The sequence below is a fragment of the Hevea brasiliensis genome, chromosome 15 (assembly GCF_030052815.1).
Source record: "Hevea brasiliensis isolate MT/VB/25A 57/8 chromosome 15, ASM3005281v1, whole genome shotgun sequence".
NCBI classification, from domain to species: Eukaryota; Viridiplantae; Streptophyta; class Magnoliopsida; order Malpighiales; family Euphorbiaceae; genus Hevea; species Hevea brasiliensis.
The window spans coordinates 21,355,961-21,382,496 of NC_079507.1; the positions used below are offsets into that span (position 1 = coordinate 21,355,961).

The 26,536-nt window shown below is 34.5% G+C and overlaps 1 protein-coding gene and 1 non-coding gene across 2 annotated transcripts; one reads left to right on the forward strand and one right to left on the reverse strand.

Moving 5' to 3' along the window:
* Window positions 1–17,841: 17,841 nt before the first annotated feature.
* Window positions 17,842–18,771, reverse strand: LOC131174024 (classical arabinogalactan protein 9-like). The gene is made up of 2 exons (XM_058137052.1): window positions 18,283–18,771; window positions 17,842–17,937 (listed from the first exon to the last, which is right to left on the reverse strand). The coding sequence occupies exons 1-2, from the start codon at window positions 18,769–18,771 to the stop codon at window positions 17,842–17,844; spliced, it is 585 nt and encodes a 194-aa protein (XP_057993035.1).
* A 6,075-nt stretch (window positions 18,772–24,846) lies between these two features.
* LOC131174309 (small nucleolar RNA R71) lies at window positions 24,847–24,953 on the forward strand. The gene has a single exon (XR_009144557.1). It is a non-coding gene; the product is annotated as a small nucleolar RNA R71 (small nucleolar RNA).
* The last annotated feature ends 1,583 nt before the right edge of the window (window positions 24,954–26,536 follow it).

Consider the following 26,536-nt stretch of genomic DNA (forward strand, 5'->3'; position numbering starts at 1 on the left):
GCAATTTAGGTAAGTTATGGTTATAATTTGGCTTCATAGTCTCCATATGAATTGTTCCCCCATGTCTCAAAATTACATAGGTTCAAGAATTACCCAATTTGGAGTTTCCTAGAGTGAGTTTTGCCTAATTAAGTGTGTACTGTTCATTTGGTCAATTTTTCCAGATCTAGATTCTAGCCCTAATTGAGATATCTTATGATTATTTTCTAGGTAAGTGGTCAATATGAAAGTTTTAGCATTTTGTCTTAAGTTTCATCTCCCATTAGTTTCACACTAATTGGAGCTATGTAACTCAACTTATAAGCATCTAACCACATAAGACTCAAGCTGTCTAGATTCAAAGCCTAAGGCTCAATTCCATTTCCATTAATTCCTTCACAAAACCAACAACATTTCTTATTAAATACACACCAATTGACCATAATATGACCTTATGAACATTAATTGAACTTCATACCATAAAAACCCTAATTTCTCAAAACCCTAAATTCTCATCTTCCAATTCTAAGCAAATTCAAACACATAATTCATGTTTATATCATCATCCAAGCTAGAAATCAATTCTAATTGCATCAAAGTTCATAAACCCTAACCCTATCATCTTGGCCGAATTTTTCCCTCTCAATGTTCATACAAGATTTCTTCAATTTCTTTGTAATTTCCACCCAATTTAACTTAAATTCAAGAAATATACAAGTAATTAAGCTTGAATGGTAACTTACCTCAAATGCTGATTTTCAATCTTCTAAATTCTTCAAGATTACTTGATTCCCTTGCTCCCTTTTCTTCAAATTGAAGTCCAATTCCAAGTTTTCTTAAGGTTGGCTATGAAAATGTTGGGAGAAATCAAGGTTTCAAAGCTTTAAAAATGAGCAAAAATGAAGGATGGGGCAGATGAAGGTGGATGGCACTCTTGGGAAGAAGAAGAAGATGAAGATGAGATCAATTAATGCTTTTTGTCTTATTTTCCAAATATCCTATATATATAAATTAATTAATTTTAATTGTAATTATTATAATTATAACAATTTAATTATTTACTTCTATGTCCCATTTAAATTTTTATACACATCACCTTTAATTCAATTCCATTCCAATGTTTTAATTTCACTCATTTTAATAGATATTTAGGTCAAAAGTCAACTCTTGAAATGAATTGACCAAAATGTCCCTCATCGGGTTATAGTCTGTCTTTTTCAGTAATACCCGATGAGTCCTTAGGTTTTGATTCACTTATTTGTGCTTATTCCCTTTTCATTTCTTTGATTTATAAATTCCCAATAATTCCTCAATAAATTCTTAATTAAAGATTCCATAAGGTTCCACACAAATTTATAGTAGCAACTGAACTTACAGTCGCTTTCCGGATAGGTCACCCATCGTTGGTAACTTAAGCTCATTTAACCAATTTACACTCCATTTCTCTTATTTTTCTCCAAACTCATTTGATCTTTATTAATTTAATTTATGGCTTCTCTCTATGTTTTAAGTATGCTTCCAGACATTATAACCGTCTAAACAGACATTAGTCATTGGAACAGTAGCATATACGGAACTACCTAAGGTGAGGCTGTTACATTATAAGTAAAAGTTTTGATTACCTAACAACATAGTGGTAGGCAATATGGAAGATATTTTGCAAAACACTATCATCATTGTCACTAAAGTCATATATCTCTTTATCTTCCACATCCAATTTACAAGAATTTACACTAATAACTTCATCCATGTTAATGAATGGCCTATGTTGTTTGTAAAACAGTTTAAGCCGATGATTCATTGTGTTAATCTCAACTTGTAATTATGCTTTAAATTTATGTATATCTTTAATAGAATTCCTTTCTATTTCGGCATATTATACGTCGAAATGGGCAAATCATGAAATTTACAGTATGCTTCCAATTTGCACAGTATCTCCCATAATCTATCCCATTCATGTTGGGTAGAGATTGTCACTTTTCCAAAATCAGCCATATTCTTTGAATGCTTACCAGTGAAGATATGATTTTTGAAGCCTTTTTGGATACATGCATAATAGTTGATATTGACAAATGGTCTTTTATGACCATACCATATGCATCCATGAGGATTAGTACATTTGTCCACTATATTATCATATGCATGTTTATGTGAAGTGCTAGGTAGTTTGTTATTTAGTACGTAAAGTCAACTTTGTTCTATTCATTAAGACCTGTAAAATCTCAAACACAAATAAATAATAACATCAAAATTTTTGGGTAATATTTTTTTATAAACATCAAAATGCTTACATCATTTCAATACAATATATTAAGAAACATATTATAAATGACCTAACATCATCAAAGTGGACAAATTTTTTTATTATGTCCTGGTTCATGAAAAATTGAACAATGGATGTTTGATCTCTCCCCCCACCTTTCAATCCACTTCACTCTTCCTCCTTGACGACTTTGGCCTTTTCTTAGGCCTTTTTCTATTTAGGCCAAGCACAAGATGTAGTTCGTTGTCTATTGGCCATACATCAGGATCACCAAGAGCATTGAATTGCCACCCATAGTACTTAAGTGTGCTTTCCAATGTATAATAATAAGAAATGTATTGCTCATAATTAATAGACATTGATTGGCATACTGCTAACACATGGGCACAAGGGATGCACATCTCTTGAAACTTCCCGCTTGTGCATGTCCTTTCATTAAGTTTCACAACCTGCTTCTTTCCAGACCAACCCCTCCATACTTCAAATTCACCACGAGCTCGATTAAAAAATTGCACATTAAGTGGATTGGCTACATTTAAATTATCTTTGAAAAGTTAACTATAAGCATGTGTGAACTTAAAGCCCAAGTCCTCTTGCTTGACGAAGGTTGTTCGTCTGGAAAAATATCTTCTCTACCATTGTTGTGATGGATGATGCATGAATCCCCTTCAGCATTCCATTAACCGACTCAATGGTATTTGTTGTCATTGACCCATACCTTTTCCCTATATCATGAGAATGAGTCCATTTTTTCAAAGGTGTCTTTTTGGCCCACTCAAAAGATTTGGGATGCTCTTCTCAAATTGTGCTTATGGCTTCATAAAATTACTTTTTCTAATTTTAGTGGGTTGTATCATAAAATCAGTCACAAATTTAAGTAATGTGTATATAATGTGAACATGAAAATTCACATTGACATTTATGAAAACTTTATTTCTTTAACTACTAACCTACCTTTCACCGAGCCTCTTTAATATTGGTATTTTTAAATTTTGTGTTATAATTGCTGAGTATGTGTCTTATACAATATCAGTGATGACCATCAGGAGGCTGCCACCAATTTCGTTGCATTGCCTTTTTAATGTTAATGTGCTTATCTGATTTAACACAAGTTTCTTTACGGTATGTGACAAACATCCTGAAACAAGACATAAACCATTTCCAATTCCTTGTGTCTTCACTCTTAACAATTGCCCAAGCAATTGGGGAAATATTGTTATTTCCAACAAGTGCAGTAGCACAAAACAAACAACCTCTATACTTGCCATATAGGAAGGTTGAGTCGATGTAATAACCAGTCGACAATGCTTGAAGCCCTTAATTGTTTGTTTAAATGCCTAAAACATTTTATCAAATACCCTACAATATGGTTTTAATTTATTATTAAAAAAAGGGGGTTCGATCAGGTATGAACGGTCAGGGTCATATTTGCATAATACAATTGGCGCAATCATCCATAAGATTCTTCCCATCCACCAAAACTATTGACAATTGCCTTATGTCTAGCCCTCCATGTTTTTTGGTAACTCAACCTATACCCAACCTTGTCTTTGATTTCTGCTTGTAATGCTCCTATCTTTACACTTGGTTGTTCCCGTACAATTAGAAGGATGAAATCACATATATAGTTCGAATCAAATTGCCGATGATCTTATGAGATTGTTGGATTAATGTAACTATGCGGTCTGTTATACCATGTAGGTTTCCATATATCACAACCTTCCCACCTTGAGGTGCGCAATCACCACTTACAATTGCTCTTTGTAAAACTGGATTTAATGGCATATGTTTTGCTCTTTGTCTTGTCCTTATGAAACTCACGATGTCTTAGTAAATGATATTGTTTGGTAGCTATTTGTACAACCTCTCTAGAAGGGAATATCATTCCAATTTCAAATTCCTTCGATGGATCCCACAATGAAGAAGAGGGAGGTTTTGACCAAAGGTCCACCGTTAGCAGTGAAAAATCAATTCAGACTAAGGCGGAGGAAGGATAAGTGGCATGATTGGGTTCTTGACATGTGTATTATAATACATAGTCAAATCTCTAAATACCTCATTATGATCATTATCAACCTCATCAATGTCCATATCATTGCTGTCAACCTACAATTCATCTGTTTCGTCTTCGTTCTCATTATCATTGGGACAATAATCATTGTCATTAGATTCAGAATCGTCAATTAAATGACTTGCACAAGCATAATGATTTTGATTCACAATTCCTATAATAGTGTTATCGACCACATTGCTATCAAATTGAGACAATTGATGGCATAAACCATTCTCAAGACTAGCATCAACAACCCCCCCCCCCCCCCCCCATCCCATGAATCAAGATACAATGGCCCCTTTTCATCAGTAAAATTTTCGGATGCAATTAGTTGGTAAATATTAATATATAATTCAATTGATGACAATTCGTAATTTCATCAATTAGATTAAACATTATATTGACATCATCATCGTTTGTCAACTCTATGCTGTCCTATTTCCCTACACTATCCCTCATAGGTTGTCAAAATAATATTTTCGATATAAATTCCCATCCAACAATAAGTCTAATGCCAAGAATTATTTTCATACCTAAAGTAGCACAATCCATTTGACTACCAATAGTATTGACCATTGATGAACCACACAATAATCATATCATTCATCATGCATAACAATTTCTCCATCCCAGTTTATAGTAGTAAAAGATGAACTTGGCATTTTTTTTACTATAAAAGAAACTAAAATAATCTAAAATTCGAATTCACAACACCATGACTAAAAACAATTATATTCCCAATTTATAAAAGCACAAAATTTTTTCATTGATTTATAATTAGGTTAAATTTTTTTTGTAATTTTATTTTTACTAATTAAGATTTTTTATTATTTTTAAACCAATGATTTATTCCATTGTTGCCTAATAATTTTAAATTCTTTCTCATAAATTATTTATTTTGAATTTTCAAATCCAATTATATACTATTAGCTAACTATTAGAATGTAATAAATAATTTTGAAATTATTTATTATATTATATTTTTTAAAATTTTATGTTATGCTTTGTACGGTTTATCTATAAATATAAATTTTATTTTTCATTAATTTTACTAACTATTTATATTGTCAAATAGAAATTTCAATATTAAATAATTACTAAATTTTAATTTTGTTAGTTACTAATTTGTTCCTAACATTTCAAATCCAATAATAAACTATGCCATAACTAAATAATTAAACTTAACATTTATTTTTTCTTTAATATTTATTATAAAATATTTTTATCACTAAACCCTATTATTTTTTGGGCAGTCTTAATATATATATATATATATATATATATATATATATATATATATATATATATATATATATATATATTGGTTTTTATTAAATATTTTTATCCTTAAATCATGTGATTGAAGGGGGGACATGGTCTTTCAATAATCATTTTTTGATAACCTACCATCTACAAAAAGGGTGAGAATCCTATGGAAGTTGATTTTAATACTGTACTCTTTTGGGTACATATCCATAATGTACTATTTGGGTATGTCAAAGAAATTGTTATTGAGCTTCTGGGTGATTTTGTTAAGAAGTTTATTTCTTATGATTCTACTATCACTGATGGAGGCTGGAAAAACTGTATGAGGATCAGAGTGGCTATTGATGTGCAGATGCCCTTGGAGCGTTCGAAGACAGTTACCAAAGGTCAGCATGATTTTGTTGTTCACTTCTAGTATGAATGACTTCCCATTTTCTGTTTCCTTTGTGGATGTGTTGGTCATAATGTGAATTACTACAAAAGACTATTTGATGGGATGGATGGTGTAATGATCGGGCTCTAACCACTAGAGGAATTGTCCGCTTTGGCCATAAGTCTCATGGTTTTGTCCCATAAGTGCAATGGAGAACTTCTCAGGAGGTCACCTATCCTAAGACTTCTCTCAATCGAGCATGCTTAACCCTGGAGTTCTTTCAACTCTTCAGGCCATTCCACCAAAAGGCGCCTCTAGTGAATGTTCCCCATTTTATATATCATTACTTTTTGAACCCAAGACCATCTCCGTGCTTTGCCAATATGGGATTTGCCTAAGGGACCTTTATCCCCCCCCCTTTTGGGACTCAACGTCCTCGCTAAGGTTTGCTCCACCATCGACCAAGAGGACACGCGAGCTGCTCTAATACCAATTGTAACGATCAGGCTCCAACCACTAGAGGAATTGTTTGCTTTTGCCATAAGCCTCACGGTTTTGTCCCATAGGTAGAATGAAGAACTTCCCAGAAGGTCACCCATTCTAAGATTTCTCTCAAGCGTGCACGCTTAACCCTGGAGTTCTTTCAACTCTCCAGGCCATTCCACTAAAAGGCGCCTCTAGTGATTAGTTTCCCTATTTTATATATCATTACTTTTTGAACCCAAGACCATCTTCCTGCTTTGCCGATGTGGGATTTGCCTAAGGGACCTTTCTCCCTAAAATATGTCACACCCTACTCCTCCGTAAAGCATAACATGATTCCGTAGTACACTTAATAAATTACTGTACTTTGCCTACTAGTAACCCATTAAATATACTACAAGAGATTTTAAAACAATTTTCTTACTTTTTTAAGGTGGCGAGCACTTTTAACAGGTATTAAAAACTTTTAATTGGAGTTTAAACATTAGGTAAAAATTTTGACCATTTTTATTTTTCCGCAAATTTTGTAGAAATTTCGGCAGAGTGCCGTCTGTAATTGAAAAAAACAAAAAAATTTAACCTATAAAAAAGCACTTCCAAATTGAATTTCAATCACACCCCAACCTCTAAAAATCTAAAACTAACATCAATAGCAACAATTCAATTCAAAATCCACAATTTCAAATCAAAAATTATCATATCAAAACATTTCATAAATTCATGCACATTGTATTCAAAATAAATAATTTGCATTCATAATTTAATTTACAGACATAAAAATCCAAAAGATAATATTATTACAATTTACTGTTCAACTACTCAATTTTACATACATACATACATATGACTAGGGGTGAGCATTCGGTAGGTTCGGTTCGGTTATAACCGATAACCGAAAATCTCATAAATTTTAAAGTGAACCGAACCGTTTATTGGAGAAAAATCGAACCGAACAGAACCAATCATTATCGGTTCGGTTCGGTTCGATTAATGAAATACCAAAATTTCAATTTTTTTCAATTGCCAAACCTGCTTGACCTGTAAATTGCATATTTGCCTTTGTTCACACTTCATAGTATACAATTCATATAAAATCAATTGTGTAGCATCAAATAAACAATCAATTTAATAAAATGTCACTATGCCAAATAAACCATAAAATAAATAAAAGTATAAAACCACTAAACCAAATAATAATCTAAGCATCAAATGCCAAACCATAAAACAAAACATAATTGAAATAAAAGCTAAAATAACCACAACCATACTCTAAATACAATCCAGTTCAGTTATTATTAAAATCCATAAAACAACATAATAATAAAATGGCAAATCTCCAACAAGATAAAAGCTAAATACAGTCCATATTAAAATCCATCAAATAACAACAGAATTAAACATAATATTAAAATCCATCAAATCTCCAATAATTTGATTTTGAGCAGTCCAACCAAATCCAAAAACATCCTCAAATGAAGAGGCAACAGGCAATAGCTTTTGGGAACCTACACAAACAAAATAATAAAAAAAAAAAGACAATCGATATATAATAATTAATGAAAGCATAAAATAATATAAAACTTTAAACAATCAAACTTACATCTAAGAGTTAAGAGTAGGGGTTGAACAACTTGATCCCCCTAATTGAGTTAGGCCAACACTTGCCAGTACTGAAAATTGAATTATATAATGGAAAAAAAAAATCAATCCATATTACATGTATTTATTACATACCCTCTTCAAACTTTTCAAGTTCCTCTAAATCTTCCTCAACATTTATTGGACAATTTGAGGAACGTGTCCAATCTTGTGCACATATCAAAGCTTCTACAATTCTGGGAGTTAAAGAACTCCTAAAGGGATCTAGTACTCTCCCACCAGTACTAAAAGCATTCTCTGATGCAACAGTTGAAACTGGGACTGCCAATATATCTCTTACCATTTTTCCAAGGATAGGAAATCTCTCAGAATTGATTTTCCACCATTTTAAGAGATCAAAATCTTCCTTGTCCTCTTGAATTGCCTCATTGAGATACACTTCCAACTCTGTTTTTAAATCTAAACCTCTATTTTTTTTCTAACTTTTGCTTCTTGTAGTGATGCTTCAAGTACAATTTGGGCTCTAGATTTATTGTACTACCACTACCACTTGAGAGCTGTGAGCTAGTGTTATCACTTGTTTGCTCACAATAAGTTTGATACATTTTTTTATACTCATTAAATAAGTCAATCAAAGATGACTTCACCTTCTGGAACAACTGCTCACCCTTTTCTTCACCATGCATTTGGAAAAATTGAAATTTCATATATTCAAACTTATCACGAGGGTCAAGAACAATAGCAAAATAAATCAATTTATTCATTTTATCTATATCCCCCCAGTACTTGTCAAATTTTTTCTTCATTCTGTCCCCCATATTTTTCACCTCAATATTAGTACTATCCACCCATTGATCTAAAATAAAAGCTAAGTCACTTATTTCACCAAAAACCATGTTAGATGTGATATACTGAGAACCAGAAATACGCAAAGTAAGCTCATAAAAATAAGATAACATTTCGGCCATTTTCCTACATTCAGACCAATCATGAATATCAGGCACTCCATTCTCTCCCAATTCAAGCCTAAACATAGGTTCTTGGAACTCATACCTCTCGAATGCCCTTTCATATTTTTGAGTTATATTCAACATCAAGTAAGTTGAACTCCACCTAGTTGACACATCTAAACACAAAGAAGACTTGCCATCAATTTTTTCATATTCAACACACTCCTTAAACTTTTTCAACCTAGCTGGAGAACTCCTAATGTATCTCACTGCATTTCTTACTTTCAGCATTGACTCACCAACATCTTTTAAGCCATCCATGACAACCAAATTAACTATGTGTGCCATACACCTCATATGAAGGTAATCATGATTAGAAACAGTGACACCCCAATTTGCAAGCTTTTTGTTCAAATAAGAAATGGCTATATCATTTGAACTAGCATTGTCAACTGTAATGGTGAATATCTTATCTAGCCCCCACCCTAGCAAACAAGTTTCAATAGCTCTACCAATTGCATCACCTTTATGACTTGTAATAGGACAAAAATTAACGATTTTCTTATGTAACTTCCAATCATTATCAATGAAATGAGCAGTGATACACATATAATTAATTCGTTGTAATGATGTCCATGTATCCATAGTAAGACTCACCCTTTGACAATTTCTCTTCAAATAAGACTTCAATTTTGACCTCTCCTCAACATACACTAAATAAAAATCTCGTGAAATAGTCCAACGAGAGGGAATCTTAAACTTAGGACATATAGCTCTCATAAATTTTCGAAATCCCTCACCTTCTACAAATTTAAATGTCAACTCATCAATGATAATCATGGAAATAAGAGCCTCCCTAATTGCATTTTCATCATATTTGCAAGTAGTAAGTGTGCCTACTTCACCCTCTACATTGTTTGAATTTGGTTGCAAATCCAATAGTGCTTGCCTAGTCTCAATGGCATGTGGATGCTTTTTGCAAATATTCATATGATTCCTTAGTATAGTGGTTCCATTTCTCTTGGGATCACAACAAAATTCTTTATTACAATAATTACACTTGCCTTTGGTGTCACCATCATCAGTTTTAAACTTGGTGAAGTGATCCCAAACTGTAGACCTTAGCATGACGGGCTTTCTTTTCACTTTTGATTTTGAACTTGTTGCAGTTTCTTGTTCACTTTGATTGGAATCAGTTGTATTTATTGGATCATTTTGCCCACTAGAACTAGAATCCATGCTCAGCTGCTACAAGAGTACACAAATAATTAACATTAGAACTCTAAACAATAATATTGTGGATCACAAGCTACCATAGAAAGAGCAATTTCAATTCACATTAATAATATAAATTATTAGTATATGTAATTTATTAATAAATTTTCATATATATCAATGACTGATTTATAATTTCTTTTGATAAGTATTAAGAATTTAGGTTTTTATAAAGATCAAAATTTGATTCATGGCCAGCTTTTACCCAAAATAAGCAACTTTTTATAACCATTGTTTCTATCAAAAGCATTAAATGCAAGAAAGTGACCAACTTGAGGAATAATCAGTTAATTATAACATTCAGCTATAATAAGCAAGAGACAGTTAGTAGTTAGACGCTCATCATAGCAAGCTGCAGAAGTTAACTTTGAGTTATGAGAAGTCCATAAAATAAAATTAAGCCAACATCACATGTCAGATGATAACAAACAATTCAAAGTATAGATTATGGGCCAACTAATTAACTATTACTTTTTTTCTAGGCTTTTTGTAGTGGGTTCCATATCAGAAAAAGGGAAATGCATGTGGTTTTAGATTTCAACTTCTTGTGCCACTAACCCTATTATTATCCTTTTAATTGAGCTCGAATGAATTTTATTATTTCTTAGGTGATTTGATTAACTTAATAGGACAAAACTCTAATTGAGGACAGCAAAATAACAAATAAGAGCCTAACTAAAATAGTCAACTCCATGATTAGTATGCTGAGTGTTAAATGATTCAGAAAATCAACCAAAGAATTAATATTCACAACAATCAAACTGTCACACAGGTAAGGCAGTGCCATTCCATTGGCCTATTTTAATTTAAATTCAGGAAAAGGGGGAAAAATGACAATACAACACAAAATGGTAGCCAAATTTTGATTATTAGTTTATCTTTTTCTAGAAACAATAGAAAATTAAAATACCATGTGCCTTCATAGGTTACCAAGAAACATAGACATACCCTACTAACATATCCTTGGTTTTTAATCCAATGCTTCAACCTCTACTTGATATACGTGTCATATAAACACAAAGAGATTCTAGATTGCTTTTATATCAAATCAATTTCAATAATCTTTTTTTTTTTTTGGGAAAGGGTTTCAATTTTATCTACTCGAGTATATTGTTATCTTGATTTATACATGTGTCCAATAAAGATGATGCTCAATCTGCATGGCCTGCTTAGCCTTAGTTAGCAAGTTATAAACTGGTTGATCACCAGTGACTACTAATAACGGTAACTTCCAACCTTATTTTCCTGATATAACTATATTGATACTGAGAAAATAATAACATACCGTTATCTAAGTCTTATGTGCTGTGGAAAATGAAAATCCTCAGGGAAAGAATGCAAATTAGCAACCTAGTCATTAGAATAATATACATAAATAGAATTTTGTCAACATGAAAAAATATTTCAAAAAAGCATGTTGGCAAAAGCTACATACCTCCCTAGGGGTAAAATATCTTAGGCCTTGCTCCTTCAATGAAGATGTTTTCCCCTTATCCTTTGACTACATGATCATTTTGTAAATGTCATGTTGAGAAAAGGGGAATAGATTAATGGCATTCAAGCTTAACATAAAAATTAAGATACAGGAGAAAATTATTTTGAGAGACGAATGCTCACCTCGAATGAAGATTGAAGAAGATGCACACCACACACACAAGCACTTCTTCTTGATCTCAACTAGGAAGAAATCCCATGTGATCACTGCCGGCTGCATAATCTGGGACACCGTAACCCACCACTGGTAGGTGTCCTCCTGTAGTAGTGAAAGAGCATACTCTAATTGCTGCTCAGGTATGCAATGTAACTGCTGCAGTGCCCTCTCAGTCCATTCTAACCAGTGCTTTGTAGCTGCTAGATCATCCTCCTTCTTACCCTTAAAATCCATGGCCCTATACTTTCTCAATTTCTCCAGTGGGGACCTCTGAACTAGCTGCGACTGTGGCTGCGACTGCTGTTGTGGTTGTGGTTGTGGTATAGCACTGGTAACCTAACGAAGCATTTAAGTCATCTGCTCTAGAAATGCCTACTGTGCCCTACCAACGGCACTCTGTGATGACTCCTCTCTCTTGTCCCGCTCCTGACTATGGGTAGGTACATGACTCTCAACTTCCTTTTCCACATGTCTAAGAGATCCGTATTCCAAAGGATCAAAAGCCATCAAACCTATAAAATTGACAGAAGAATAGATGTGCATCAGTGTCACCTCAACTCCTAATTAAAGGCCCATGCATGTCATGCACACTATCTCTTTCTATCTATTTAAGCCTAGGAATGCCTAAACCTCTGCTCTGATACAACTAAATGTAACACCCTTACCTGATCTACAGTGTAGCCGAACAAGGAATGTCACATTCGGTGCTGGAGTACCCTATCTTATTTAATCTTATGCATTATTAATTTAAATTCTATTTATTGTAAAAAAAAATTTTTAAAAGGAGAAATGAATAGAGTTTCCCCTGTTTTATTAATATTTGACATGTTAAAATCAATTACCTATTTATAAATCTCATCAAATCCATATCATATCTCAATTCAACCATATAAGCAACTCATATTCATTCATGTGTAATTCATCTCATTTCATTTATATAATTCATGCACATAATTTACAGAGCTCATACAATCCCAAAATTTAATTACAAACTTTATGATTAAATATAAAATATAATGACAAAAAGATTTCTTTTAGCTCATGGGCCTGCCAAAAATACACTATTGAGGTGATAACTCTTCTACTGTAGATCTGATCACTACTGGTCCTTGTCTTCAGTACCTATGCGTGGACAAACCAACGCGCTAAGCATATTGCTTAGTGGTGCAATAATAAAATTGAAAATAAACTAAATAAATAGAAGTACATGTTTTATGTGTATAATACTATAAAAGAAATGCATTTTCACAACTTATGAGTAATTCGCAATTTATTTCTCTTCCATTCATTTATTTAATATTCGACCAAATTAACTCATTTCATTACCTAAGTGGTGTGACTAATCCGCAAGTATACGGGTCGTCTCAAGTAATAAAGTGATGAATCAAGTATCGTTCCCACGAGGATTTGCTGTTTGATTACTAAACTATGGATGAAGCGATTATTTGGGCTAATGATTAATGAATAAATGGTAAATGTAAATGAGCAAGGTAAACTGATTAATCTAATTGAAATGGGTAAAGAGCAAACAAATAAATTATAATTCTAGTTTGCAATTAAACTGAAATTAACAATGGGTAATTTAAACGAAAGTCTAATTATGGTAAAAGTGATTCCAGAGTTGGGGGTTTATGCATAAATTAATTGGGATTTGTCTTGGGCATTCCAATTTTTTAGGGAAAAATAGAGTTTGAAGGAAATTGATTCTAAATCCCTTTAATATCTTTTTCAAGCATATCAAAGTGTATTCTAAAATAACCAAACCTACTTTCGTATGTATTTGATTACTTTAAAACCCATTAAGTTTTGTAACCAATAATTAATTCCTCTTAAAGTCCTAGTTTATTTCTAAATCTAGGTGATTTTAAGTTCCAATCCTTGATTAACTATCAATGACTTTCACCTTTCGGTCCTTCAATCAAAGATTAACACAATACCCAATGGGTACCAACATTAGGCAAGTAAATCAAGCACACAAGGAAGGAATCAAAACCCATATTTATGTAAAATAAGGAAATACCCAATCCAAATCCACAAATTAATCTAAAACATATTTCCCAACTCTGAAATCTAAAGAAATTACTCACTCATAATGGTATTTACAAGAAATATAGATGGAAGAATAAAGAAAAACATGATAAAAGGACTGAAATGGGAAAACCCAGGTGGAAGAACCAAGGTCTCTGGTTTCTGGCGCTCCAAACTCGTGCAGCAGCTCCTTCTTCCTAGAGAATGGCATCTTCTCTCCTTCTTTCTATATATTTTTCTTTCCTTTTTGTTTTTCCTTTCTTCCTCTTGTGTCGCAAAAAATAAGGAAATGATGAATTTATATGGTCCCTAAAAGTTACCCTAAAAGTAAATAAAAGACAAGGAGTGGATAGGAAATGAGGTGTAAAATTATCCAAGTCGCAAAGACTTTCACGTTCGGCATTCTCGCTTAGGGTTCGGCTTAACCCTAAGCAGCTTCTTAGCAAATTTAGACTCTGGTCAGACTGTCGCTTAAGGTTGCTGCACCTTCAAGAAATCTCAGACTTATAGTAAAATGGACTTTTCTGCTCATGCTTGACTTGTGTTGCACCTTAAGCATTGCCGCTTTACCCTAAGCATGACCTTAAGCAAGGTCTCAAGCAAATTTCGGCTGGTTTGCTCTTTCAAGGCTTGATTTCTTCAACTTTCCTCTATGCTTAAAGGATTCCAAATTTCTTCAAATCACTTCCTAATGCACTCATTGATCCTTGATTTGCCACAAAATCCTATTAAAAACAACAAAATTAGGAAAATCAAATATAAAGTATTTAAATTTAACAAATGAGCTAAAATAAAGCTAAAAACATAAAATATACTAAAATATAAGGGCAAAATGAATGCAAAACTACCCTAAAATGTCTATATGAAATGAGTGTAACAAATTCCCCCAAACTTAAATCTTTGCTTGTCCTCAAGCAAATTAAAACAATTAATGCAATTTGGGGTACCTTACCTTAAATTTATGAAAATTACTTATCCGAACTCTCAAGCTTACCTTTAGCCACCAACAAACCATATACCCACTTTCAAGGTGCAAAGAATTCAATCCTTACCAAAGTTATCACCGCTTAGCCTTGGGTCAATTATTCATATCATCAAGCCCAAACCAATCAATCACAAAGAATAATCATGCCTAAATAGACTATAGGATAATCCACAAACTAAAGTGTCTCAAACAATGATGGAAGTAAATGAATGGATTAATGATATCACAACCCCATAGGCAATTCTCCTATTCCAATCTCCACTAATGTAGCAAAAACACCATCAAAAGATCAAAAGGACTTTCAAGGGTTATAATGGGGCTAAGGGGGTGATAATGTGGCTAACAAAGAAAGGATAAAGGTAACAAAATATGAGAATAATCAAATTATTAAAAGATCAAGACACACAAATTTTTTTTTTTTTTTTTTTTTCAAATGGAGGAAGGAACTTTACAACTATTCACCAATGCTAGCATATAATTTTGAAGCTTTTAGAGGGACTACATAAATAACATTGACTTTGAATTATAATTGTCCCTTTCAATTCACCCCCAAACTCATTTCTTTGTGTATTTGAGTGGTGAATTACTTTACATACCATAATTGAATTTGCTAGCCTTTTTATTTTAGTCACTTCTCCCAACTAATTGTTATATATATTTTTTTTTCTTTCTCTTTTTTTTTTATGTATATCTATCACTCAAAGAATTATTCTCATGGAGGGTAGGTAAGTGTTTGGGTTTATGGCTAGGCATTGATGTGGGTTCCAAAGGAGTAAGAGAGATAAATGTAGGCTCAAATTGGTTCCAAAGGGAAATTTTTAAGTGAGGTTGGCTAAGGCTAAAATATGGGTTTAAAATTCAAAGAATGCCTAGATCATTTCTTTTTCAAGTGCATGCTATGATTTCGCCTTGAAAGGTTTAGGAAGATTGTTCTAGGATTGGTGAGACATCAATTAGCTACTTCTCACTCTAGAGTTTTCTCTAAGCACTCAAAGTCAATGCAATTGATTGGGTGGTCCTTGGGTAAGAAGATATAAACTAAAGCAAGAATCTAATAGCTTTGCACCTATCTAGAACTTTCAATCCATCAAACCCTTCTAAAAGTAAGCTTAATTGCTCTTCAAAGAAACTCTCAATCCTCTAAGGACAAGGTAAAAATTTATTTTTATGATATGCATAATCCTCAAATGAATGCATAAATCAAATTAAAACTAAGTGTAATCTATATGAAAACTATATGCAAATGTATGTGTATAAGTATAGACATGTGTGTGGTATATGTATAAGTGTATGGATTATCTATATATGGATGAATGAAATGCAATAAATGAATAAAAGAAAAATTTTTTTAAAAATTTGTAAAAATTTTGCCTTCACCCCCAAACTCAAATGAAACATTGTCCTCAATGTTTAAAATGAATGCAAAGATGGGTAAAACTGTGAGAATTGCTAAATTATTGAAATTTATACAATTGGGGATTAAATCAATATAAGCTCAAGAATTCCAGAATTAGCTCAAAATGATATTAACAATGAAGCTTTAGATAGAAAAAATGTGAAAAAGTATCCCAAATGTATGAATTTACACTGCTTAAGATGTTGCTTAACCTGCTGCGTAGGGTAAAGCGAAAGCATAAGCATTGGCAACATACCATAAGCATAAATGGTAAAAGGGAAGTCATACCTCCAACCGATGTGGAACAGATGCGGCTCAAAGAAAATTTGTGCAACTCATCAATGTCAACAAAGTTAGGATTGAAGAAAAGATAAAGTGCAAAAATAATGTGCAAGAAGATGAAAAAATGTAAAGAAATAAGATCTAACAGTTAAATCAAAAACTAAACCAAAAAGCATTCACAGAGTAACTATGTCCATAGCAGAAAATAAAATAGAGTAAAATGAAATAAAATAAGTAAACTAAAGGAAAGAAGTGCAAGTATAATCATAAAAACTAATTACCAAAGTATTACAACTAGTACCAAAGTTCGAAAGCTAAAATAAACAGATTACAAAATAAATCAAATGTAAATTAAAATCGGCACATCGATCGAGTTCTCGCTATCAAGCCTTTGTTGTTTGCATCGTGGTCTGCCGCAGTTCTGCAGTAGGTTCATTGTGATCCGAAGCTTCAGAAGCAGTTTCCAAGTTTTCTGTGAGGTCTTTCATTTCTTGAAACATGGCTTGGCCCCAATGATATAAATTGTTGTAGGATTGGGCCAGTTTGTTGTAAAGCTCCAGCATTTGAAGTTGATGTTGCTTCTGTTTCTTTTTAAGAGATAAAAATCTCTTTTTAAGTTTCTTTTCTAGCTTCTTCTTTTGGTTAACCTGCTCCTGACCCATGGCTTCAATTTTGATTTCTAAGTTTTTCAAGGAAGCAAGAATTTCTGTGGTATCAGGTGAGGGAGCAGATGGTTGGACAGTGAAATTTGTTATCCTGGATTCCAAGGATTTTAAGATGGATAACATGTCTGCTGAGAAGTGTGGGGTAGAGGTTGGTTGTGGTTCTGCTGGTTCAAAAGTGGTGGGGTTTGCAGTACCTGGGGTATCAGGGTGCTGCTGTAACAGAGTATATGTATGGCCTATTTTCTCACAAACATCCATATGCAAAGAACATGGTGTCGTTTATATATGATTCCCGTAAACCGGCAAAGAATTTATATAGACTAGCATCAAAGCTAAATGATTTTGCTATGGCGCTTATATACCCCCAAAAACAATACTACCTTTAGTATGCTTGGTGACAATTTGGTGCCAATGAGTAGCTATGAAATGGGTCAGATTTTTACTTGTTTTCTCTCCTTCATGCACCACAATAGAAACAAATCCCCAGCACCCACAATACTGTTACTGTGTCGCCTTCCTAAAACAGTGTAAGTAATGAACCGATGGAGGTATTTCAATACATGGTCAACTATCCTAGAGGCTTTTGCAGTCCTCTATCTATAATAACCTCCAAAAGGTGCAATATATTTCCAGAATTGAACAGGGTCATAAACAGTTTGCTGCCACTCAATGTTTTTATACCCCGAATCCTGAAAACCAAAAATGGCATTCAAAGCACCCATGTCTAACTCCCTATCAATTCCAGCACATCGAAAATATATCATATCTTTATGTTCAGGCACTGTTGGTTTGAAACTCAACTTTAGGGAACTCAAAAATTCGAGGGTTAGATTCTTGTACACTGGTTCCCCAATTTTAGCAAAATCAATCCAGCTAACAACATCCAAATAGGCAAAGACAGAATCATAAATGCCTAATTCTTTCAAAATCTGCTCATCCATATACTTGTTTGCCAAAATATTTTTAGAAAGTAATTTCTCATATGCCTTTTTCATATCCATATCCCTAAAAGCCCAAGGTAATGGAGAATTTACCTCCTCTATAGTATCTGCAGATGACGCAGGTGCTGGAGAATGTAAGGGAGACTGGGTTACTGGTGTTTGGACCGCTGGTGCTGGGGTTTGCGAGGAAGACCTAGTCCTTTTGCTAACTGGTTCAGAGGACTGAGGTGGAGAGTTTAAGTCGAAGGGGACTGAGGGTACTCGTTTCCTTTTTCCGACAGGGGTTTTCTTAGGTTTACTTGCAGCCCTTTTTGTTTTTCCTTGGGTCTTCGTTTGAGTAGGAACAGGGTCAGGCGTTGGTTCGGGGGAATGGGTGTCGGTAATTGGTGTTTCATTTGGCGGCTCGGATTGCGGCGAGAGGGGAGTCGGCGGAATGAGAGGTGGTATTTGGCTTGGAGGCGGGGGCGGTGACTGAGGTGGTGGCGATTGTGGTAATGGTGGCGTTTGTGGTGGTGGGGATTGAGGTAATGGCGGACTGGGGTTGGGGTTAGGGTTTGTGGGTAATGAGGATGGAGTACCCATTTTAGATTTGACAGAATGTCGAAGTCTACTGAGTTTGGGTTTGTGAGAGGACCACATTTTGGTTCTTAACATTTTAATGAAAAGGAGGAAACCTTTCGGCTTCCTGTAAAAATTGCCGGAAAAAAATGGCGTGAGGAAGGAAGTCGACGAGGTTTATCGGGAGTGTTGGCGAGGTTTTTGGAAAATTGGCGGAAGTGCTGGGCCTTTTAAAATGTGGGGTAGACATGTGGTATTTTGGGCCATGCTTAGGGTTAGGCATAAGGTTCAGCAGAATTTGCTTAAGACTTTGCTTGACAAGCAATGTCATCAGCAAGTTTCGGCAGGTTTTGGGCAAAATTGTGGTTTTGCTTACCAAAATCAATCCAAAAGCTATGGAATGCTATTGTAACCCTCAGCAATTACCAAATACACACAAACACCATAAAATTGAGGGATTTAAGTTCATCTCTCTCATAAACTTACTAAGCATAGCACATGTTCATTTAGCTTTTGCAATCATTGTTCATTTTAGGCACCAATTGTGACTATCCTTTTTGCACATTCAATGAAATGGTCTCCTTTCTAAACTTACACCAAAAGCATATTTTCAGCAGCATTTCAGACAAGTTCCAATCAACCAAGAATTTCAGAAAAAAATGTAGAAATTGACCTTTTAGCAAGATGAACAAGAGCAAGAACAATAGCAAAAATCATAGATTGCAAAAATTAGCAAAGAATTCTATACAAAAGCATGCAAATTCCTATCAGACTACAAAATTATATATACACTAAAAGGTGAAACTTAACAAACATTATTTTTGCACTTCAATAAAGTCCTCATCAGTCCTAAATATCAAAATTGATCCTCATTCAAGTTGCATTTCACAGAATTTACACAAAACACAAAATCAAACATATGCTATCAAGTAGACTGCAATATCAGCAATTTAGCACAAGTTTAAAGGTGTTATCGTTTCACAGTAATCGCATAAAGTGCAGAATGTTGCTTATACTTGCTTCCCTTTAATTCTTTGTTTTTGCAACAAGTGTAAACTTGCCCAATCTTCATGAATGGCCTACAAAAGATAAACAAATGTCACTTTTGAGATTAATGAGGGTGAAAACTGAAAGTGAAATGAAATGGAAAATTAATGAACTATAAAAGGATACGCTTGGGTTGCCTCCCAAGAAGCGCTTGTTTAAGGTCTTAAGCTTGACCTTCCACTCCAATTCTCCTAAGTATCCCTGACTGGAGAACCAAGCCATGAAACCTCTACAAATTTTTGCGTGGGTTCTCCAACAATATAATGTTTTAATCTCTGCCCATTAACTTTGAAAGTCCCTGAGGTCTCATTGCTTATCTCAACAGCTCCATAGGGGTATACTTTTATAACAGTGTAGGGCCCTGACCATCTTGACTTCAATTTTCCTGGAAATAACCTCAACCTAGAGTTGTATAGAAGAACAACATCACCTTCTTGAAATTCTTTCCTCCTAATATGCTTATCATGCCATCTCTTAGTTCTTTCCTTGTAAAGCTTGGCATTTTCATAAGCATCCAATCTAAGCTCCTCAAGTTCATTTAGTTGCAGCATTCTTTTTTCTCCTGCAGTTTTTAAGTCAAAGTTCAGTGTCCTTATGGCCCAATATGCTCTATGCTCCAGCTCCAAAGGTAAATGACAAGCCTTCCCATAAACCAATCTAAATGGGGTAGTTCCGATAGGGGTTTTAAAGGCTGTTCTATAGGCCCAAAGAGCATCATCTAACTTTAGTGACCAATCTTTCCTCGAACAATTCACTGTTTTCTCAAGAATTCTTTTCAGCTCTCTATTGGAAATCTCCACTTGACCACTAGTTTGTGGATGGTAGGGTGTTGCAACCTTATGCTTCACACCATATTTTTGCAATAATCTTTCAAATTGATGGTTGCAAAAATGAGAACCTCCATCACTTATAATGGCACGTGGAGTTCCAAATCTTGTAAAAATGAACTTTTTAAGGAATTTAATCATAACTCTTACATCATTAGTTGGAGATGGTATGGCTTCAACCCATTTGCTTACATAATCTACTCCAACTAAAATGTATTTGTGTCCCAAGGACGATGGAAAAGGTCCCATGAAATCAATGCCCCACACATCAAATAATTCCACTTCCAATATATTTTGGAGGGGCATTTCATCTCTCTTTGAGATATTACCCATCCTTTGACACCTATCACATGCATTTACAAACTTCCTCACATCCTTAAACATGTGTGGCCAAAAGAACCCTGCTTGAAGAACTTTTTCTCAGCTTTGTCACACTCATATGACCCCCATAAAGTGAAGAATGGCAATCTTTGATAACATTCCCTATCTCCTCATCAGCTAAACATCTTCTAATCAGCTCATCTCCACATTTCTTGAACAAAAATGGTTCCTCCCAATCATAATCCTTCACATCAAAGAGAAATTTCTTCTTTTGCTGCCATGTTAAATCAGGTGGAAGGATTCCACACACTAGATAGTTCACAAAATCTGCATACCAAGAGGTTTTTGCATTCATGATTACTAACAGTTGCTCATCAGGAAAATAATCATCTATTGGGGGCTCTTTTCCCAGATTGTCTCCTTGTTCTTGCCTTAATCTAGACAGATGATCCGCTACCACATTTTCTACTCCTTTCTTGTCTTTAATTTCCAAGTCAAACTCTTGAAGGAGTAGCACCCACCTTATCAATCTAGGTTTAGCCTCTTTTTTCTAAAGGAGATACTTGATAGCTGCATGATCCGTGTACACTATTACCTTAGACCCCACAAGATAGGACCTGAATTTGTCTACTGCAAATACTACTGCCAAAAACTCTTTCTCTGTAGTAGAGTAATTTATTTGAGCATCATCTAAGGTCCTACTTGCATAGTATATTGCATACACCTTCTTATCTTTCCTTTGTCCCAAAACAGCCCCAATGGCATAATCACTAGCATCGCACATTAACTCAAAAGGTAATGACCAATCGGGTGGCTGCATAATAGGAGCAGATATCAAAGCTTCCTTTATCCTGCAAAAAGCATTCATACAATTAGTATCAAAATTAAATTCCACATCTTTACTCAATAAATTGGTAAGAGGTTTAGAAATCTTAGAGAAATCCTTGATGAATCTCCTATAAAATCCAAAGATGCCCCAATAAACTCCTCACTCCCTTCACAGATGTTGGGGGTGGCATTTTCTCAATAACTTCTACCTTTGATTTATCCACCTCAATACCCCTGTTTGACACAAGATGTCCCAAAACAATTCCTTCTTGTACCATAAAGTGGCACTTTTCCCAATTCAAAACTAAATTGAACTCTTCACATCTCTGCAAAACCTTAGACAAGTTAGATAAGCATTCATCAAAAGATTTACCATACACAGAAAAATCATCCATGAACACTTCCATAATACCCTCAATCATGTCAGAAAATATAGACATCATACATCGTTGGAATGTAGCAGGGGCATTACAAAGTCCAAATGGCATCCTTCGGTATGCAAAGGTACCATAAGGACATGTGAAGGTAGTTTTATCCTGATCATCTGGGTGAATAGGGATCTGAAAGAACCCTGAATAGCCATCCAAGTAGCAAAAATAAGAATGATGAGCTAGTCTCTCAAGCATTTGATCTATAAATGGTAATGGAAAATGGTCCTTTCTAGTTGCCTTATTCAATTTCCTATAATCTATACACATTCTCCATCCAGTTACAGTTCTTGTAGGTATTAGTTCATCATTTTCATTTTTAACTACTGTGATGCCCCCTTTCTTAGGTACAACATGAACTGGACTTACCCAATTGCTGTCAGAAACAGGGTAAATAATACCTGCATCAAGCAATTTCAAGATCTCCTTTTTCACAACCTCTTTCATGTTTGGATTCAATCTCCTTTGTGATTCTCGAGAGGCTTTATGGTCATTTTCCAACAAAATTCTATGCATGCACACAGAAGGATGTATTCCTTTAATATCATCAATGGTATAACCAATTATCCTTCTATGCTTCCTAAGAACTCTCAATAATTTCTCAACCTCACAATCAGTCAATTTAGCACTAACAATCACAGGATATGTAGAATTTTGACCTAGAAAAGCATACCTGAGATTTGTTGGAAGAGGTTTCAACTCTACCTTAGGTGCTTCACCTTTTTCAAACTTTGATGATGAAGTTGTTTCTTGCTTCAAGTTCCCAATCTTTTCAATATCAGCCATAGGCAATGGTGGATTTCCTTCCAAAATTGTAGCATATTCTGCAGCTTCTTCAATTTCATCCCCTTTTTTGATGTTATGAACCAAACAAGCTTCTAAGGGGTCTTTAGGATGTTGCTTTTTAAGCACTTCTCTAACCTCTTCATCTATCACATCAACTCTCAAGCATGAGTTTGAATCATCTTTCTTTTTCATTGCTTGAAACAAATTAAATTCAACTTTCTCTTCCCCAACTTCTAATGTAAGCCTCCCATTTTTTACATCAATCACAGCTCCAGCAGTAGCAAGGAAAGGTCTACCAAGAATAATAGGAATGTGTACATCCTCCTCCATCTCCAATACCACAAAGTCCACTGGTATGAAAAATTTCCCAACTTTCAGAGGAACATTCTCAACTACCCCAATTGGAAATTTAATAGACCTATCTGCTAACTGTAGTGATATGGTAGTAGGCTTCATTTCTCCAATCTTCATTTTCTCATAGATAGACAATGGCATCAGACTAACACTGGCTCCAAGATCGCATAAAGCCTTATCTATACTGATATCCCCAATGTGACATGGTAACGAGAAACTCCCCGCAACTTTCAGTTTGGGTGGAAGCTTATTTTGCAAAATGGCACTGCATTCTTCCGTGAGAGCTACAGTCTCAAATTCCTCCAATTTCTTCTTGTTAGATAAAATCTCCTTCAAAAATTTGGCATATGAAGGCATTTGTGCTAAAGCATCAGTGAAAGGAATAGTCACATGCAAAGACTTCAATACCTCCAAAAACTTCCCAAATTGTTTATCCAATTTTGCTTTCTGAAACCTTTGTGGGAATGGTAAAGGTGGCATGTAGGCTTTAGGTGCAACATATTTGGGCTCTTCCTCTTTGCTCTCCCTCTCCTTACTTCCTTTTTCTTCCACTGAATTTTCTTTCTCAGTTTCAATTCTAACTTCAACTTCAGTTTGTTCATCTCCTTCTCTGCTTTTCTTTTCTTCAACTTTCTCTTCAATATTTTTATCCCCATTCTCCAATATTTTTCCACTTCTCAATGTAATAGCCTTGCAATGCTCCCTTGAATTTTCTGGTTGGCTAGGAAGCTTCCCATATGCTTTGTTACTTGAAGAGCTAGCTTGTTGAGCTATTTGATTCTCTAACATCTTGTTGTGTGTTGCCATTTGATCCACTTTAGATGCTAATTGAGAAATCATTTCTTGTTGACTTTGATGGCTCACAAGTAGAGTTTCAATCATAGATTCCAATCTAGCTGTCTTGTCTAGTTGTGCTTGTTGTGGTAGAGGTGGAGCAGGTACATTTTGAGGTTTAGAAATTCGGAGGAGGACCTCTATTCTCACTGAAAGTTCGATTTTGTTGATATCCGTAAGGTTCTCAAAAATTCGATTTTGCCCTTGTCTACCTCCCCAAGAGAAATTTGGGTGCTTTCTCCATGCTGGATCATAAGTTGCAGAAAATGGGTTACCACCTGGTCTTTGATTGTAGTTCCCTACATAATCCACTTGCTCACTTGAAAAATCTTGATTAAGTGCAGAAAAATCTGCTGCACAATTGACATTTGCACCCAATTTCTAGTGAATTACTAGAACCTCCTTTGAAGAATCTACTTTCATACTTAACTTGTCCATCTTCTTTGTCAAAGCATCAAACTTAGCATTAATCATATTCATGGCATCAAGCTGGTTTCTTGATCTCATTCCTCTCACAACTCCATTGGTAGTTGTTATAAGCAATTTTATCAAGAGCGGAAAAAGCTTCATCTTCAGATTTCTCCATAAGGTCACCTCCAGAAGATGCATCAATTGTACTCCTAATAGCTGGTGAAACTCCATTATAAAAGTGTTGAACAAGCATCCACTTAGGAATCCCATGATGTGGACATCTCCTTTGCAAATCCTTGTACCTCTCCCATGCTTCATACAAGCTCTCATCATCTCTAGGTTTAAAAGAAGTCAGCTCATTTCTCAGCTTATGCCTTGCTTGGTGGAAAATATTGAGACAAAAATGCTTGAGAAAGTTCATCCCATGTTGTGATAGAACCCGGTGGCAAAGAATGTAACCACTCTCTAGCTCGGTCCTTCAGAGAAAAAGGAAATAATCTGAGTCGAATTGCATCATCAGAAACTCCATTTATCTTCAACATATCACTGATCTCAAGAAAGTGTGCCAGATGCACATGTGAACTTTCACTTGGATTTCCTCCAAATTGTGCTTGTTGTACCATTTGACAAAGTGCAGGCTTCAGTTCAAAATTATTAGCTTCTACCCTTGGTCTTGTGATACTTGGCATGAAATCTCCAATGTTAGGATAGGCATGATCCTTCACAGAGCGGTTGTTATTGTTGTTGTTGTTGTCAGCCATTTCTTCTTGTAATTGCTCTTGCTCTTGTGCTCTTTCTTGTTGTTGTTGTTGTCAGCCATTTCTTCTTGTAATTGCTCTTGCTCTTGTGCTCTTTCTTGTTGTTGTTGAGCTTTAATTTCAGCTTTTCTCCTTTTAGATTCTGCTCTTAAAGCTTTTGCTGTCTTCTCTATTTCTGGGTCAAAGAATAGATTGATTTCTTCACTTTTTGTCCTTCTCATAAAATAAAGTACCTGAAAAACAAAATAAACAAATTCTCAAAGTAAAATGGTAAAAAGAAATAAAATAAAATGCCCAAATTAACCAAACAAACAATCGTTCAATATCAAGCAAAATCAAATCCCCGGCAACGGCGCTAAAAACTTGGTGTGACTAATCCGCAAGTATACGGGTCGTCTCAAGTAATAAAGTGATGAATCAAGTATCGTTGCCACGAGGATTTGCTGTTTGATTACTAAACTATGGATAAAGCGATTATTTGGGCTAATGATTAATGAATAAATAGTAAATGTAAATGAGCAAGGTAAACTGATTAATCTAATTGAAATGGGTAAAGAGAAAACAAATAAATTCTAATTCTAGTTTGCAATTAAACTGAAATTAACAATGGGTAATTTAAACGAAAGTCTAATTATGGTAAAAGTGATTCCAGAGTTAGGGGTTTATGCATAAATTAATTGGGATTTGTCTTGGGCATTCCAATTTTTTAGGGAAAAATAGAGTTTGAAGGAAATTGATTCTAAATCCCTTTAATATCTTTTTCAAGCATATCAAAGTGTATTCTAAAATAACCAAACCTACTTTCGTATGTATTTGATTACTTTAAAACCCATTAAGTTTTGTAACCAATAATTAATTCCTCTTAAAGTCCTAGTTTATTTCTAAATCTAGGTGATTTTAAGTTCCAATCCTTGATTAACTATCAATGACTTTCACCTTTCGGTCCTTCAATCAAAGATTAACACAATACCCAATGGGTACCAACATTAGGCAAGTAAATCAAGCACACAAGGAAGGAATCAAAACCCATATTTATGTAAAATAAGGAAATACCCAATCCAAATCCACAAATTAATCTAAAACATATTTCCCAACTCTGAAATCTAAAGAAATTACTCACTCATAATGGTATTTACAAGAAATATAGATGGAAGAATAAAGAAAAACATGATAAAAGGACTGAAATGGGAAAACC